Here is an 18,658-nt window from a genome sequence, read left to right on the forward strand (position 1 = left end):
ACAACAAATTACTGCTGTGTTGTGGCAGTTTCACCTTTACACATTTGACATCACCACTCTCCTCTCATCAATGCAACACTCTCTCTCTCTCTCTCTCTCTCTCTCTCTCTCTCTTTCTCTCTCATTATACTTACTCCAATCACTAATCACTAGCTTCTCAAATTTGTGGAACAATGTTATTGCTGCATAAAGTATTATCATTTTAATTTTGGTACTTGTTCTTAGCTTTTGATCCTCGCCACCACTAATGTGTCACGGCACATATTCCTCCACAATGAAACAATGTCTTAAAACTAAGATGTCTGCTATATATATTATAAGAAAAAAAACCTCTACATATAATTATGAAAATCAGAAACCAGAAAGTAAAACTACAATTACATAAAACTAAGAGTAGATACTGATAATATTGCAAGTAAAAACAACAAAGAAACATTTATATGGTGCAACTTTAGTTGCTGAAGTTGAAGTAGATCAAACTTGGAGAAACCTGGCTTCACATTTTGGCATATAAGTACAATATTTATGTATAAAATTGACACAAGTGGGTGGTCTCTGAGTATCTGTATACAGAGAGAAGAGAAGTTGAGTGATAAGATATTGAAGGTTAGAAAAAAATGCACTAATTAAATACAAAATGATGTTCATGAGAAGGCCAATAAGCCCCTTCCCTTTGACAAGGGAGAGGAGCAGGTTGGGCGATGTAGGTAGGATATTGGTGCCCTGGCATCACCACTGAGAAATCAGAATTAGCATAACATGGTGGAACCTGTCACAAATAAGAACATAAATGTTAAAACACAACTAGGGAAAATCACCTTTTTTATTGTATGAAGAGAAAGAGTGAATAAAAGAAAGGTTAAAAAACATGAAGAGACTTACTGGTTGTGCATTTGGTTGTTTTGGGTGGTCCTGATAGCGTGGCATCATAGATTGTGGCGTGGGTTTGAACAAATGTTCAAATATGGCCATTATAAGAAACATTGAAATCAAAATGGCGGTGGCAACAAACCCAAAAGAAATAGCACTCATTGATGTCCCTAAGCTTTTCCATGGACCTTCCTCATCAACTCCTCTCTGTGATGATGGACCAGGGTTTGAAGATGGATATATGTTCCATGCCTTTGATCTTTCACCGTTCAAATCGCTCATGCTCTAAAGACAAAAACTAAAATCTCAAGAGCTGTTAGTTGAGGCTGCGATCTGCAATCCAACCTTTGCAACAGTTAATGCATTATTTTGCATCTACAGACATGGATGACAGAAAACAAGAACTTAAAGGCATTTGTGGGAAGTCTTAAAAGGCAAGATAAGATGAATACTTGAGGTGAAGAAATTGAAAGAAAAAAATGGTACAAGCACATGTATGCATGGCCTGATAGAACCTTGTAATAATGATATTGAAAAGAAATTAACCTCATGAAAACAATTTGCACTAAAAAAGGGCATTAAGACAGAAAGAGAAAGATTAGCATTGTGTAGCAGGCAGAGAGTAAACTTACCTTTGAAGTGTGTTGTTGATCCAATTTATTTTGGTTGACAGAAAGATGATGGTGAGGATGTTAGCTTTATAGCTAATAGAAAATGTAAAGACAAAGGTGTTTGATAATCCTATTTATGTTCCCATGTCGATCATCCTGATGCCTAACTTATTCAATACTATACCTTGTCAGAACAACCAAACTTTAACAAATCAAAAAGAATGGGCCTTCTTGTCCTCAGACCCTCACCAGCAATTTTCAATTCCTACCTTTAAAACTAAAAGTACTCCTATTTAACCCTGCATTCTTCTTCTCAATCCAACCCTTTAAGTCACATGAATAGTGACTCTTTGTGGGACAAGTGCAAGCAATTATTTCAAACCACTGTTACAAATCACAACATTCCTTTAACACATCAATCTAATTATTCTATGCATTTCAAAACAAGAATTTTGAGTTTTTATGAAAGGAGATAGGAGGCTATTTTCCTAACCTCTGTGATGTGAGGATTAAAGCTTAAAGTCTGTGTATGATGATGGCATAAATGTGTGGAATTCCCTCACTTCCACCATAACCATTCAAATGTAATCATGAGAAAGATTGCACTGTGAATCTTGCATAATCTCATAAAATCTCCACTGATAAAAGATATTAAAAGAAGAGAAAAAGGCTGCTGCAATATCGTGCAAATACCAACTCATACATTACATTACATGAGAAACTCCCCAAAAAATGAAATGAACACAACAACACAGGTAAAATAAAATAGTAGTAATGATTATTATTATTATGACATAATAAAAAAATATGAAAAGGGGAGCGGGAGAATGAAAGTGTTTGACATCCAACAGCTAAGCAGTAGTAGAGCATTCATGATTCAAGTGAAGAAAGAAATCATTTTATAGTGAAAAAGAAATAAAGGTAGTAAAGTGGTGATGTAGATCACTTTTATTCCTCTCGTGTTTGCCCAAACATAACCTTGTTAAGGGAAAACCATGGCTTTTGTCATGTTTTATGTTACATGAAGTGCAGAAGAACCCCATTTTCTGTTAATCATGCATCCCCAAAAACTCAAAGTAATTACTGAAATGAATGAAGCAATAATGAAGAGAAAAATGATTAAAAGGAAAAGCATTGAGTAAACATGTTTTTGTCAACGAGACAATCACAGTGTCTGAGGAATATGAAAGAAAAAGGTAAGAAAGAGATGAAATTGATGCAAACATCACTTTCCCTTTAGTGTGTGACAATCAATTGGTTTTAGACGACATTGTATGAACTACGTACCGTCCATAATAATTGCTCCTTATAAACTTCTCTAAGTACTTGCATTTGAAGTAATCCGAATAATGAAATTGTGAGTTATTTGAGAAAGAATGAAATTGGATACAGTGTTTGAAAGGTAAAGGGGATGGAGGTTGAAGAAAAGAAAAGAAAAGTGTTTGCCATTTTGCATGTAAGACATGTTTTTGAGAAAAGAAGATGGCCCGTGACAAGAAAGCGCACTAAAGAAAATGTCGAAAATGTCGAAAATAGATTGAAATAAAAACACATATGTAATGTCTCCATCTTAAGCAACCTTGACTTTTACAACAAAAATTATGAAGAAAGAATTTGTGCATGCATAGTCCAAACAAGAGATCATAATTGCTTATATTGGTGAACGTGGATGGCAGGCTGTGATGCTCACTATTTTATTATCTCTGTCACGTTCATGGCTTGTTTTTTCACCTCCTTCTTCTCTTCTTCATCATCATCATCACACCCTACCTACTTCATGCAACTCTCACTTTTTTTTCCAATACTTACTCATAACACTTTCTCTTTTAACTCTCATTAAAAATAAAAAAGTTACCTTTGTCAAATTTTGAACTGTATTATGTTATTTGAGTAAAAAATTCTAATATAAAACACAAATCACTGTAAATATCAAATTTGTTATTTTAATTGTTAAAAAGTCTTTAAAATATCATGATTACAATTTGAAACTCCAACCCTACCTATAGAAGCAAAATTGATCTTAGAGCTTAAACTTTTTCAATTCTATAAATGGTGAACCAAATGGAGGCCTATTAGGGTGTGGAGGTGTGGATGAACATTTTGAGAACCTGAGAGGTACAACTTCTTCAGTTATCCTTATTTGTAAATTTCATCTTTTCAACAAACTTATCCTTCTTCAGTTATTTCTTTTAATATAAAAGTATTGTCCGGTCTGTATGTATTTATTAAATATTTATATATTATTTAAATTTTAAAAATAGTAATTAAATGAGTAAAATTAAAAAAATAAAAGATGTATTTAGTTATATATATATATATATAGTTAAAGATAAAATAAATTTTAATTATTGAAATAAAACATATTATAAATAATATTAGATAAATAATTCTTTTATTATGAATAATTATTTAACTTTGAAAAAGTAATTATTAAAACAATTAAAGAGTAAATAATTTTTTTACAGTGAATAAGTATTTGAATTAAAAATATAATTATTAATAAATGAATAATATAATGTGTATTAAAGTATATTATAATATTAATTAATATTTACGAATATTTGAATAATTTAATATTCAATATAAAAATAGTTCATAGGTTAAAGATAAAATTCATAATTTAGTGTTGACGTGGGTAGAGAAGAAGAGAGAGAGTGGTGGAGCAGGTGGTAATGAAACGAAGCGTTTTGAAGTTGAGAAGATAGCGAAAGGGAAGGGATTGAATTGAGTGTTTGCACGGCGTGGCGGTGTTCTTCCTCCGTCGAGTGAAGCTCAGGGAACCTTTTCCACTTTCCCACTCCGCCGATTCCTCCGTACTCCCGCCTTTTTCTCTCTTCCGGACTCCACACCCGTTTTCCCTTCCTTGTAACTGCTTTTCTCAATTCTCTAATTACTTCTTCCACTTTTAATTCTTTTGCTCCATAATTTCGTTTCATTTAGCTCAAATTTACTTTTTTTTTTTTTCATTCAATTCATGTCCCTCCCCTTGCCAAACTCTTTTTTTTTTTTTTGTGTTCAGTATTATAAGATTTTAATGGTCCCTTTATGCATAAATTATTGTACTTTGTAGTGTGGTGATTTATTTGACTTTTGTTTGAATCTGTTTCAGGGTGGTATTTGGTTTGAAGATAGAACATGAAGCGCAAGCGTGGGCATAAGAAAGGGAAGTCAAAAGGTACCACTAACCATGGAATAAGTGCTAACGATAACCTAAGTAATGGTGGGGGTCAAAACAAGGAAGAAACCTCTGGTTTGGATGAGTTTGGTTATGATAAAGATAACTCTGGAATGGAAGTTGACACGCCTTCTTCCACTGGGACGGATCAGCATTACAATCTTGCTAACATAAATCCTGATGGTTCCATTGATAAGGCTATTGGGAAATCAGTTGGGCGTGTTAAGGTGAAGCTTAGGACACCTAAAATGTTGGACTCCCAACCCACCTCATCTGATGCTCCCACACAGAGCGATACTGATAAGAGTAGCCAGCAGCATGGCCTTGAAAAACAAGGTCTGAGTGCCGAGAGAATGGAGGATAGTGCAAACTCGTTGCCTGATATGAAACTGAGTAATCTGTCAAAGAGAGCTGGTAGCATAAAAATCAAGTCTTCAAAGGTTTTGGGATCAAATGCGGAGCACACAAGCAAACCTTTGTCAGCTTCCACGGAGGTCATCCACCCAAAAGAAAGAAAGGCCACTCAACATAATGCTCTATATAATAAGCAGGAATTGGATGCTTCCTTAGTGGTTTGTTGGAGCTTTGATATAGTTGCCCTTCTTGATTTTGTTTGCTGTTTCCAAGCATTACATTATCAACTTTAATAATGCATTCGGTTTGTTCTGCACAGATTATAAGGAAGGTAATGAAAATGGATGCAGCTGAACCCTTCAATGTTCCTGTCAATCCCGAAGCTCTGGGAATTCCTGTGAGTAATTTTTTTCCATAGCTTATTTTCTTAAAAAAATTGGATGACACCTATTTTATGTTTGGTTTCCGTTCTCTGGTGGAGATGTTAGATATTTCTCTGAACCTAAAGTTTGCTCCTTTTTCAGTGTTTTGTTTTGTTAAATTTCCTTCTTTTCAATGAAGCAGTCTTCTACGCCCTGGGTACTTCCAGAAATTATTGTTTAGTAACGTTTCTCTTGACATACTAAACCTATGTAGGAAAGGTAACAGCGAAAATGAAGAGCAATTAAAGTAGTACATTCTAGTAGATACTAATTTGTTGTTGTTCAACATGCACGAGCTATCTTTCTCTCTCTTGGTAGACATAGAGGTTATATCCTACAACGATCTATGATATCTGTTCAGTCATAGTGAATAACGTGATTGATTATAAAACTTGGAACCATATTTTTGACATATTTACTTGTGTCTTATGTCATACTTTTATTTGGAACCAGGACTATTTCGATATCATAGATACACCAATGGACTTTGGAACTATATGCAGCAATCTTGAAAAAAATGAAAAGTATATGAATTCGGAGGATGTATATAAGGATGTTCAATACATTTGGGACAACTGTTACAAGTATAACAATAAAGGTGACTATATCTTGGATCTTATGAGGCGAGTAAAGAAGAACTTTATGAAGTATTGGACTGCAGCTGGGCTATACACGGAACAATCAAAAGGGACTAAGGGTGAGACATCCACCTCTATCTATATTTATATATATTAAAAATGTTGTCCTTCCCTTTTACTGTGCTAGGATGGAAGATATAAAGCATTTCGCTATGTAACTCTTGTCTCTGCGTTCTCTGGATCTGTTTTGCATGAAGTATGTCTTGAAATATGCCGTTCATTCAATTTTATTATTTTTGTTATTCAATGCTTTCTAGTGGAATCTTCTGCTCGAGTAGGCTTAGTTTATGTGTAGTTTTTACTCACTGGCTCTGTCATTGTCTGTGTTCCTCTACTTTTATCTTTTGGTCTTCTGTGGACAGAGTGAGGAGGCGAGAGGGTGACAATAAATGATACATATTATAATTTTTAAACTGAGAAGTTATAGTTATGCAATTTGCCTTTCTGAGATTTCACTCTAAAATGTATAGCTCGAAAATTTACAATGTTTTAGAATGATAATTAGATCTGTTCCATGTGGACTTTTGTTGTAATATCTACCTAGACCCCTTTGTATTGTTTAACATAGGATGAATGAAACCTATTTCATCCGATACTTCTTGTTTACTGCCCCCAATTTGAGGGGTATGGGGTGTTGTTTCCTAATCCACTAACCATTCCAATTACTTCCCATTCCATGGAGTGGCATGGAGTGGAAACTCTCCCCCATTCCATTGTAAAACATCCAAACAGAAGTATGATACCTTTCTTCAAATACATCCCATCTCATCCCAGACCCATCAGTTGGTATTAGATATCTGAACATATTGGAGACAATCTGGGAAGCTCCCTCGTAAGCAAACAGTTCTCTTATTGCAACATATCTTAACCCTATCACAAGAATGAAGAACATTACTTTGCATGCATTATCTTCTTAAAACATATGGTTTTCATTTCATGTAAAATACTTTACTCTGGCATTCTGATAGCAACATGCTATATGTTTTCATTATGTATCAGGTATGGAAAGGACTTCAACAGAAGATACCACACTGTCTGGTGATGGAAAAGTAGGGAAGAGTAGCCAATTGAAGCAGAAGACAAAAAAGCGTCATGGGTGTGTATTCCAAAAATGCAAAATAGCTCTATTTATTATATGATATTATAATTTCTTATGTGATAATTGTTCTTAGCATAGAGATATCTTAGTTACATGGAATTGATATAGAGGGGAAGAGAAACTTTTATTTACTTCGGGAGTTCTATTTCCTTCAGATAAGTTTTGTAAAATGTATACTTTGTTCATTTGTAAATGTAAGTGTTCAATAATGAGGAGCTCGGGACATAGAATTCCTTGCTCCCATCCTTTCCTAGTGGTTCATTGAAATCATATGCATGCTTACATTTCATCTTATTCTGCAGAAGACACCATAAACATGACTGTTTATGTGCTATCTGTGTTCTAAAGCGACGAAGGAGAGAACGGGAGGAAAATGCTCGAATGGCCAGAGGCAGCTTTGGATCTGGTGGTGATAAGCATGCTAAAGAGTTTAAGCACGAGGTATTTTAATGGCTTGTCGCCTCTACTTTATCTTTTGGATGTCTGGCAATTTTTGGAGGCAGTTTTAGGGTTTACATATCATGTCTCACGGGTAAAATTCTGAACTGAAATGATAAGACCGCAAAAGATTTACTTATTCTGTTTAATAGTCAGACTGGCTTTATATACCTGCCTTGGTGCAAAATATAAAGTCAGTTATTATAAATAATTTTTTTTAAGTGGCATAAACGATATTCTCAAGCTTGATTCCCAGACATAAAATGAAGGTCATAGTGCAAGTATTAAAGAAATCTGAGTATCTACTTCATGAAAACCAATAATTGACTAGCTTGGCCAATAACATAAATAATATTGTAAATTTTAAGGAATCGATACAAGTAGATAGTCCTGGTGGTGAGGATTCATCATCAAATATAGATGAATCTATGGGCACTGATGGAGATGTTGATGAAGACAAAGGAGAGGTAACAAAGATGGATATTGGTGAGAAGCAGTGTAGCCCTCCTGAGAGAAAGCACAGGAGCATCGATGTTGATGATGATGGCAATGATGAGCATGGCCTAGAAGAAGGGGATGAGGAGGAGGGGAATGAAGAGGAAGAAGATGACGAAGATATTGAAATGAACAGTCACAAGAGAGAGATGGATGAGACAACAAAACATGGTGGGACAGTGAAATCAAATGTTGGTGATGCAACTGTTCTTCACGATGAATATAGAACAAAGCAACAAGAAGGACAGGCTTCGTCAGTCCAGCAACAGAAGAAATACAAGGTATTTCACGGACTGTTTGATCTAGTAAATTACAGTATCTGCTTAACCAGTCACGCAAGAAATCACATGCTATAATGCAATTGCATTAACTTGTCATTATTTGTAGTTGATAAGTGTACTTAATTGTTCAATCTGTTTGTAGGGATCACAAGATAAACAACAGAAAAGTAAGCTACTTGAGAGTTTATATAATGAAAACCCCAAGCTTTCAGCTTTGTGTGGAATTTTTTTCCCCCAAAATAGTCAGTCTGTTTGGAGTGGACCACACTCACTAATGCAGAGGAGAAATTCTGCTCGTACTAGTTCCATACATGCTGCTATTAGTTCTTTCGTGGAGTAACTTCTTATCTTCATCGGTTCATTATTCGTTACATGATGTATTATAATCACAATTTCTTTATAGCAATAGCAGATATTGTAATTTTGGTTTCTGTTCTGTGTACTTTATATTTCGTTTCACTTTTTAGATCCGCGTAAGCATATTACTAGGGAGGCCGCAATTTCCTTCCCACTCAGTTTTTCCCTGCAGTTAGGTTCAAGGCTTAGCAGACAAGAATTTTATGGATAGATTTAAAAATTTTATATTAGAATTATAGTTTTTCTTAATTATATGAATTTAACTTATTATTCTCGTTGGTGCTACAAAATTTACATGAAAGAATGTGATTGATATATTAAATTATAGAACTGTACTGCGGTGCGGATTGGCGATTTGATACATTAAATTTCACCAAAGATGTCTGCAATTACTTATATATCTATTGTATTCCGATATATCCTTTTACTCTCAGAATGATATTCCGAATTTGGGCATCTTGTGCACCTTCATAATTTTTTTTCAGCAATTAAAAATATTTTTTTTGTATTTTATATTCTGAAATTTTAAAATTTTATTTTAGAATAAAAAATTATAAAGGTGTGAGTCGAAATTATGGAGATGCAAAATAGAAATTCCCCTACCCCAAATTTGATAGCAGGCCCACAATATGGAACATGATAAATTGAAGAAATTTTAGTAGAATGAGTTTTAGTACCACCTTAAAAAGGAAAATTTAAGTTATATAATCAACTAGTAAAGGAAAATTTATATCTATCTATATATATTTTATTTTTATCGTACTTTTAGACGATAGATCTCTGCTGATAAATAAATATTACATAAAATATTTTTTACCTTTACTTTTTTTTGAAGGAAAAAATCTAATGGAAGGATCGGTGCAGGGCTAAATGATATGTTTGAGAAAGTTTTTCCTTAATTTTAAAGAAACAAAGTTAAGTAATGATAAAGTTAAGTTCATACAAGGGACAAAATTTATCCATTGGATTGGGTGAACTAAGTTGTAGGCAGATCATATTTCACCTCTCCCAGGTAAAGACCACATGCTGGAGCCATTGGACTTGCGGAAGTAACACTCTTGGCATTCAAAATTCTTTCAACTGCAAAGTGCCCATAATGTGAGAAATCAAGTGTATGTATGTGAATATATCACACGTGAATAGATATGAATGAATGAGTACCGTCCGGAATTGTCAGGTTTCCAGTGCCGACAGCCTTGAGAACACCCACAAGTAATCTAACCTGAAATCAATTAGCATCTTTGTGTTCAGAACAGATTGGATTAAAAATGCAGGATTAAATCATAACGCAAAAAAATTGAACTTCTTACTGGATTCAATTCAAAGTTAGATTACTCAACCTGGTGGTAAAGAAAGGAACGTGCTCGTGCTGTTACCACCAGGCAACGATGTCGTCTTCGTTTGCCAAATCCTACACCTGAAGTCGTTACTTTATCAATGCATGGACTTGAACTAGGAGAAATGTCAGTTTCGGAGTTGTTAAGGTAGCCACGAAGATCACTACTAACTTTATTATGTCCTTCTCTATCCATTACAGATGGGAAATATAGACTTTCAATTACCTCGGTGACACTCAGTTCATCCAAAGTTCTAATTGGTGATTTTGCCTGTACAAAGAAACTTTGCATGAGATATTTTAGAACATAAACAAGACATGCTGAAAACACTTTAGAAAGAATGCCTACAATTACAATAGAGCATTCAACTAAAATTAATCCTTTAAATGAAAATTCAATCATGACTACTATTTGATTACTGTGATGCTTTTCAAATATATTACTGCGTACTGTGAAGTCCTATCATATCAATCAGAAGCAGATGAATGTAGAAGAGAGTTGAATGGAAAACAAGGTTCCACTTTAGGTTAGACAAATTATTAATTAGAATGTTATGCATTACTGTTCACACATATTAAAGAAAAAATACAACCTGACAACCAGCTGCCCTGAAGGAACTAAAATCATGGCATCCAACAAGAACCCTGCATGCTTCCTGCATGGATATCATCAATAACTTGCATAGATGGAGGATTGACAATCTGAAAAATATACGGAGCTGTTAACTAACTTGCATAGCTGGAAGATTAAGATCCTCAGATACATGCCATGCTCGATCTTTCTCAAAGGTTGACAAAGGCTCTGGCCCAGACAGCAAACGATAGAAGTATCTGAATGGTAGTTCCAAATAATGGGTAATTACTTCAAATGATCAAAAACAAAACAAAGAATTCTGTGGAAATGCACGGAAAAGTAGCTAATGTCAGAAGTCCTAGATGAACCTTATTGCAATAATCTTCACTGTCACTATTACACAAAAATTAAGGGCAATTTCAAAAGATCAAGCAGTTCTACTTCATTCATAACTTAACAAATATACTTCAGAGACCAAGTAACTCCTCCATTCATAATCCAATAAATAAGAGCTAAGAATGAAAATCTTGCATCAAATAGAACTATATGAGAGCCGATGACGGTATATAAATGCAGCAAGTGATAATCAACGCATGAAAACCAAGATTCTGAAGAACTCACGTGCGCTCTTGTGCTTTAAATCTGGCATGAAAATCAGATGGAACACATCGAACATCGATAATCGTTAAGTCACTGTCATGCTTCTAAAGTAAATCAAATTGCCAAAAAACATATTAGAAGATTTTGAGCACAGACATTACACTCAAGTGAAATCATCTAATAAGCAAAATTTGAGAAACAGATTAGTTTAGGTTTTCAAAACTGCAACTCCAACTTTGAGTACAAACAAACACGAAGTTGATAATAAATTTGCTCTTCTTAAGAACATATTCAATAATTCATTAATCTTCCTGGAATAGTTTATAAAGCCAAAATTCGATAATAATAAATATTATGAATCTGCACAGATGAAAAGCTGTCACAAACAGAAAATCTCCTGGGTATGCAGTAGCATTAGAAAATTACACATTGTATGGAAAAAAAAAAATTAACTTGGCATTAGCTGTGGGCCTGTGGTACAAGTTTTTGCCTCAACACGCATCATGCTGACAGTTCAGAATAAGATTGAACTTAAAGCACAAGGTGATGGAGAGTAAATTACAATTCTATCTGCTTTATCCAAGCCAATAACTAAAAAATTGCAAGCACGCACTCTTTGCAGCTATCTTCAGAGTTTCTTTCTTGTTCCACGTCATGTAAGAAGATCAAACATTTTGTCAAGACAGAAGAAGCAATGTATTTATTTAAAGGGTAAATGTTTTAAGTCCCTAACGATTTGGTTATAATTGGTTTTAGTCCCTCATTTTAAAATTTGTAATTGTGGTCTAGTATTTTTAAATGTGGCGAATTTGGTCGGTGTCCCAGTAATTTATTTTGATTTGAGCACAAGAAGAACATACCTGCAAGAAATGGTTTACAGCCCTTCCAACCACAGCAGGTTCATGAGGTGGTAACTACATGTTTACAATGACAAGATGAGCAAATATATATCTCGATTAGTATAAAGTTTGGGTTTATGTAAGATACGAACCACTTCACCGGGCTTCCTTTTGCTGGTCCGTTGAATATCCACATGACAAACATTTGACAAGGCATGAACTCCAGCATCCTGCATTTCCATAGCACAGTTAATTGATATACTATACGTATTCGATTTTGCAAATTGTCCGTGAATAGTGAGTGAGGTTAGAGTGATACTCACAGTTCGACTTGAACAAGAAACAGAGACGGGCTGGCCAACAAATTTAGCAAAAGCTTCCTACAAAACAACAACACATTTGATTTGATAGTAATCGTGGATGGAAATGGTGACGCGATGTTGTAATTTGTTACCTCGAGCGCTCCAACGACGGTACGACAAGTGAGCTGCTTCTGTGAACCGGAGAAAAGAGTGCCGATATACTCGATTGCAAACAAATAGCGTTGAATCCCATTCCTAGGGTTTTGATTCATTCCTTTTTCTTCGTCGTCTTCTTCTTCTTCTTCAATGTGAGTGGGATGCTCGATTTTTGATAACTTGGACGGCCGATTGTTATCACTGCACTCCGAATCCACTGTATGCTTCAAACTGTGTGTCATTGAAATTTGAAATTTCAATCCCAACGCAACTCAGCTCAACAGGGTTTCGGTTTCTCCTTTCCTACCCCCAGATATAGAGGCGGTGTCTGCGTAATTAAATTAAAGTTAAATTATACTTTTGGTTCTCATCTTAACAACAAAATTTAAATTTGGTTTCTTAATTCTTTTTTATTTCGATATGATTCTTGTTTTAAAAAATTTGATGTAATTAAATTATTTTGTCCTAATATTTTAATTTTTGTCTCAATTTTTGTAAAATTTGTGTAATTTTGTCCTTCTCCAAATTAAAATCAAATTTAATTTCTATATAAATGTGTACAAATATTTCTATCAAAATTGATATTTCAAGTAAATATATTTAACAAAATTAAGTTTATTTTAATTTATATTTTACATCAAACTTTATTTAAAATTGTTTTAAAGTTGTTAATAGAAAATAATGCTAATAACAAAAAAAATTCATAAATTATATTGATATTTTATTACATCATACTTTAATATTGTTTTTTATTTGAATTTATATTTTAAATAATTACATATTTTTAAAATGTGTAAAATTCAATAATTTCTATACAAATGTTTTAGTTGGTATAAAAATAACAATTATATAATTTAAGAAAAAATAACTAGTTTATGTAATAATCAAAAACAAATAAATTTAAAATTTGAAAACATTTTTAAGTAAAATTGAATGTGAAACAAATTTAAATAAACTTAGTTTTATTGAAAATATATAAAAAATATAAATTTGAATAAAAAAAATCAAATTTAATAAAAATATTTGTATAACATTTTATAATTTTTGTTTCAATTTGGAGGGAACGAAACTGTATAATTTTTACAAAAATTAGAACTAAATTGAGACAAAAGTTAAAATACATGGACCAAATTGAAAATGAGAAAATGACACCTACCATAACAGTGACACGTGACATTGTCACTGCCACGTGGCACGATGTCAGCTTGACATGTGACAAATTTTTAATTTTTTTTAAATTTAAAAAAAATTCAATAAAAGAATTTTAAAAATTCAAAAGGTAACACGTGGCACCCATTTAACACCGTTACTACACGAGATGACTTGATTACATCAAATTTCCCAAAATAGAAACCACATTAAGACAAAAAAAAATTTGAGGTACCAAATTTAAATTTTGTTACGAAAATGGGACCAAAGTATAATTTAACCTTAAATTAAATCAAGTGCTTCCATTTCCCACCATGCTTACAAAATCAAATCTTTTAATATTTCTAAAATAAAAAAACTATTTTATATTATCCCGTTAATTTGACTGAGAGATTAAAAAATAAATATAGAACAGAAAAAAAAAACTGATCTAATTAATATAAAAATAAGCATAATAAAAAACATTACATTGTAATTGTAATGTCACAGGAAATATTACTTACGTGTCTTAGTTCTTATCTAAAAATCTTGAATGTCAAATGAGATGGTATGGCGATAATACATGAATTACAAAATTCATCTCATTAAATGAATAATTAGGTTTTTCTGTTTTAATTAATAAGTCAAGTTTTATAAATTTGGAAATATATACATATAATCTTGCAAATTTACTAACTTCTAAATAATTAAATGCTTACTCAATTCTTTTTTACTTTAATCTCAACTTTTCATATAACGTTTCTTTATAACCACGATCAAGATTTACCCTCGGGATTCTTTTGCAAGAATTTCTTTCCAACTAAACTATCATCCTGATAAAAAAAAGAAAGAAAATAAAAAAAAATATCTTCCCAACCAGAAAAAAAAGAAAAAAAAAAAACTCGGAGAAAGTAATCGATGGAATAAAACCTTGAACGATGCGACGCAGTGAGCATAGAGCAACGCATAGCCATGATCGGAATCAACTTGATTTATAAGTTTCTTGAGAATCATCTTGCATTTATCATTATATATCCAATCAATGAAGCCTGAGACGAAAATTAGGTTGGTTTAGTTAAATTATTTTTTACTTGTTTTTTTTTTTAGAATTCTTTGAAGAAAAGTTGATCGACACAAAAAACAGAGTAGAAAATTAAAGATTACAGGAGTAGAAATCTTACCGAAATACGAAGGAGAAGGTGACGAGGGTCATTGCACGGTGAAAGGATCAGTCTTGCTCCATCGCAACTTCATTGCTATGCTTTACTCTGACTCTCATAACCTCTCATTCTATTCAGAACATGTGCTTTTATAGTACGAAAATGATATTTAAACATATATTTTAAACTTACTTTTGACGGAGTGACGTGTTAATCAATTTTTTTATTTAAAAATTTGTTTTATTTTATTTTTTTAAAATTGAAACACGTGTGGAAGAAGATGGAGAAGAGGATCAACAAAGAGAACTCATGGTTTTCTCATTTGGAAGAGAGCACTCCAACTTGAGAGAAGAGAGAAGCAATGTCTCGCGATGTCATCGAACAGAGAAATAGGGTCTGAGGTTTGGGTTCTCAACGGCGGTGGGTGGTGGTTCGTTTTGACTTTGTTCTTTGTTTCACTCTCACAATCTCAATGATTCATTTTCGTTCAAATACCATACGTGATTGAAATGTTTGTGGTTGAAATGTTTGTGGTTGGTTGTTTTGTGGGTGAGTTGTAGGGCTTCTCCATTCTATCGTTGTTGTTGGTGTAGATATCATTTAGGATTTAGGTTTTTTCTGAGTTGAAGATGACGACACTAAAACCACTCTTAACGGAAAAAAATATGACAGCAGGAGTTACACAATGTGGGGAATTATGTGCAAATAGGTGGGGAGTTGCGTTGGAGTTTTTGCACAAATATTGGACAGTTATGCAAGTATGAGACATCATGTTCAATGTCCCTAATATGAATCATAAAATGACACTGAAGTCCTCATGAAGAACTAAAAAGTTGTTAGACCCAATCTTAATGAAAAAAATATGACAGCGGGAGTCACTAACATGTGGGGAGCCATGTTCAAATAAGTAGGGAGGTGCATTGAGGTTTTTGTACAAATACTAGACAATCATGTAAATATGAGACAACAACTTTAATATACCTAATGTCAACCACAAAAATCACATTGCAATCCTCATGAAGAACAGAAAGCTTCATTGGACCCAATCTTAACGAAAAAAAATATGACAGCAGAAGTCACCACAAAATAATTTGCAGAGGTTTTTCAAACCTCCACAGATAGGTTCCCCACAAGTTATTTGTGGAGGTTTTCTACAACCCCTGGTACCAAGTTTATATTGTGGAAGTTTTTTAATGGAGGGTTATAACCTCTTCTATTCATGACTATTATTTTGTGGAGATTTAAAACCTCCTTTATTTCCATAAACCTATTTGATTCCAAAATTCCTATTTTTTTTTGTGGGGGTTAATACCCTCCTCAATTTGAGGATTATACTGTAAAAGTTTTAACCTGTTTCGTTTGTATTATTTAATTTGTGGATTTATTATTGCGTTATTCAAATCTCATAAAAAAACAATATTTTGTTTGTAATTAGAATTTGAGGTACTTATATTTTTATATCAATAATATCTTTTGTAAACTTCAATCAAATACTTCAACCAAAGTGTTCAAATATATATCATTAGAACTTTTGATTCTCAAAATCAACATATTAACATAAAAGCAATTTAAATTGAAACAATTACAACTTAATCCATACTTACTCAAAGTTCATAATACACTAAAATAGTTTCATCTTAAAAAACATCATCAACACCCTAAATATTGCTACCACCAGATGATCCTCTTGTACCCATAGAAGACTCAGGCTCATTTGCATCACCGGTTTGCTAAAATTATAAAAGATAAATATTAGCTGCAAGAAGGACGTCAACCTCAAATCATGAAATCAACATGCATATACTAAAATAGTTTATTACTAGATCATTGACCTGCACAAAAATCATGATTATTTGGTATCGATGATTAGCTCACACCGATACAGTATAATGTACAAACTGGAAAAATTGTGATGCCAGATTTTGATTGGATAGAGTAGAGAAAAAATTTCTTGAAAAAGTTTTTGGTAGAATGATGTGCGTGCAAGTGAACTAAGTCACATAATTTTTATAATCATTCTAAAGATTCTTCTCCAAATTCCATTATCAGAAAAAACCTAATACAAAAATGCAAAAGTTGGTTAGTAAAGAGTAATCAATTTAAGCTGTTATTGTTTATATCGAAGCAAGTGAAAGGAAACTTACGTAGCCTTAGGAACCATTATTTCACCATATATGTAGATATGGTTAATTGATTCCTTAAAATACGTATCATTACTCAATAATCTAACATTATATTTTAATCTAAACCGCTTAATCACTTCTATCATTATATTTTCCTTAGAATGAACAGTGAAAGAGTTCCTAAGCTCCAGTGCTGTGGTCATACCTGAAGAAATTACAGGACCAACAAACTTTCCTGCAATACTAGCTGGGGTAGCAGGCATAATCATTTTCGAAGATGCAGTCTCTTTGGAAATTGGGCCATCTTGTGTCTCAGTTTTCCCTTCTCCATCTGCTTGTACAGTGTGATAAAATATAACCATCAAAACACATATTAAGTAAACAACTTAACTCCTCAAATTAATAGTTTAAGATGTTTAAATATCATGCAAGTGTGCCATTTTCTTCTCAATTTCTTACAAAAGGACCTCAAAAGCTTGACTGTATTTAGACTGAAATCCCGGTAAAAGGCCATCCAAGTATTAACTAATGAACACCCTAGTACCATACTCAATGATCTAGTTGACATCAAAAGTATAATTGTGATCCAAGACAACTAAATCATTCATCAAGATGCAACAGTGAATAGGACTGTTAGAGTCATACCAGTGGTTGATGTTTCCTCTCGGCTTCTTTTCATTTTTGTTTGATTAGCCTGAACATACAATTATCAAATAGCATAAAAATTAACTCTTCAATTTGTAGAATCATTCTAAATGAAACACTGTTATTGTACAAGGACAAGAAAAAATATGTTAATAGTGAGAAAGTTCTCACCCCTGCAGTGTTGCCATCACTTCCATCGCTAGAACCCTCAGTATTCACACTGTTCATATAATCATAAAATTATTCAGTTACTCATCAACTTACTAGTATAAGTCCTGGACCAAAATTCTCTTACACGGGAGAAGAGGGAAGTAGAGTTCATTCTGGTAATAATCATATAGAAGGAATTTGGATCAACAAACCTCTGTGACATGGCAAAGAGAGAGAGAAAAAAACTAGAGCCTTTTTTAGAATTATTGGAAATTTTGAAGGAAATATTTTGGAAACAGAGGGTTAGATACACAAACAGAACATATAAGGTTGAGAATTTTGAAAGGCAACAATTCCATCAGGACGGAAAAGCTGTTTAGTATATATAGACACAAATACAACACAACAAATTGGACGACAAATTGTAAGCAATGCACCAAAAGTAGTTGAAAAAAAAGGAACAATGACTGATAATTGCACTTTCTGTCATCAGAGCATTGACAATTTTACTAATTTTTCTTATGAAAATGTGTGTTTAGTAGAAAGGGGTAAAAAGAGGCAATTGCCCAAGCCTATAACAACAACTAAATATCCATCAATGTATCAGATAATTAAAAACCTTCTCATCAAGATCAACTTGAGTCTTTTCTTCAGTCAAACGTTCCAATTCTTCTTCTAATCTCTTAACACCTTGCAATAAGTTGGTTGCTTTCAATTTCTCCTCTGTTAAATTGTGCCGCCGGTTACAAATATGTGATAGATCCTTCTCCATATGTATTTGTTCATCCCTCAACCTCTCCAATTCAGATTGCAAATTGTCCCTTTTAAACAAGATAAGAATGGAAATAATGATAAGAATAAGAAACAAAACTGAAACTATTCTCATGATAAGTATAAGAGCACTT

General features: G+C 33.1%; 3 protein-coding genes across 10 annotated transcripts; 1 reads left to right on the forward strand and 2 right to left on the reverse strand.

Annotated features, from left to right (window-relative positions):
* Positions 1-356: 356 nt before the first annotated feature.
* LOC114187196 (multidrug resistance protein) lies at positions 357-2,921 on the reverse strand. Of its 6 annotated transcripts, none has more exons than XM_028075370.2 (3): positions 2,769-2,921; positions 883-1,203; positions 357-769 (listed from the first exon to the last, which is right to left on the reverse strand). In XM_028075370.2, the coding sequence occupies exons 2-3, from the start codon at positions 1,150-1,152 to the stop codon at positions 623-625; spliced, it is 417 nt and encodes a 138-aa protein (XP_027931171.1). In that variant the 5' UTR covers positions 1,153-1,203; positions 2,769-2,921; the 3' UTR covers positions 357-622. The 6 variants fall into 6 exon arrangements, with proteins under 6 accessions (XP_027931171.1, XP_085530642.1, XP_027931170.1 ...); XM_085674516.1 differs by having other exon boundaries at positions 883-1,168; positions 2,769-2,906; XM_028075369.2 differs by lacking the exon at positions 2,769-2,921 and adding an exon at positions 1,503-2,755 and having other exon boundaries at positions 883-1,168.
* A 1,163-nt stretch (positions 2,922-4,084) lies between these two features.
* LOC114188244 (DNA-binding bromodomain-containing protein) lies at positions 4,085-8,814 on the forward strand. Its single transcript, XM_028076814.2, has 8 exons — positions 4,085-4,346; positions 4,591-5,228; positions 5,330-5,407; positions 5,886-6,129; positions 7,070-7,166; positions 7,472-7,610; positions 7,976-8,383; positions 8,526-8,814. Exons 2-8 carry the CDS (start codon positions 4,617-4,619, stop codon positions 8,721-8,723), a joined length of 1,776 nt encoding a protein of 591 aa, XP_027932615.1. The 5' UTR covers positions 4,085-4,346; positions 4,591-4,616; the 3' UTR covers positions 8,724-8,814.
* An 802-nt stretch (positions 8,815-9,616) lies between these two features.
* LOC114188226 (Pseudouridine synthase family protein) lies at positions 9,617-14,993 on the reverse strand. Of its 3 annotated transcripts, none has more exons than XR_003605387.2 (13): positions 14,857-14,993; positions 14,606-14,724; positions 14,395-14,508; positions 12,544-12,875; positions 12,413-12,469; positions 12,242-12,319; positions 12,111-12,164; positions 11,272-11,354; positions 10,808-10,907; positions 10,670-10,732; positions 10,051-10,347; positions 9,902-9,962; positions 9,617-9,820 (listed from the first exon to the last, which is right to left on the reverse strand). XR_003605387.2 is itself a non-coding variant. In XM_028076794.2 (13 exons), exons 4-13 carry the CDS (start codon positions 12,787-12,789, stop codon positions 9,717-9,719), a joined length of 1,110 nt encoding a protein of 369 aa, XP_027932595.1. In that variant the 5' UTR covers positions 12,790-12,875; positions 14,395-14,508; positions 14,606-14,724; positions 14,857-14,992; the 3' UTR covers positions 9,617-9,716. The 3 variants fall into 3 exon arrangements, 2 of the variants coding, with proteins under 2 accessions (XP_027932595.1, XP_027932594.1); XM_028076794.2 differs by having other exon boundaries at positions 10,081-10,347; positions 11,272-11,351; positions 14,857-14,992; XM_028076793.2 differs by having other exon boundaries at positions 10,081-10,347; positions 14,857-14,992.
* Between the last annotated feature and the right edge of the window lie 3,665 nt (positions 14,994-18,658).

The sequence above is a fragment of the Vigna unguiculata genome, chromosome 6 (genome assembly GCF_037176805.1).
Source record: "Vigna unguiculata cultivar grain cowpea cultivar isolate G323 ecotype 2 chromosome 6, ASM3717680v1, whole genome shotgun sequence".
In the NCBI taxonomy this organism is placed as follows: Eukaryota; Viridiplantae; Streptophyta; class Magnoliopsida; order Fabales; family Fabaceae; genus Vigna; species Vigna unguiculata.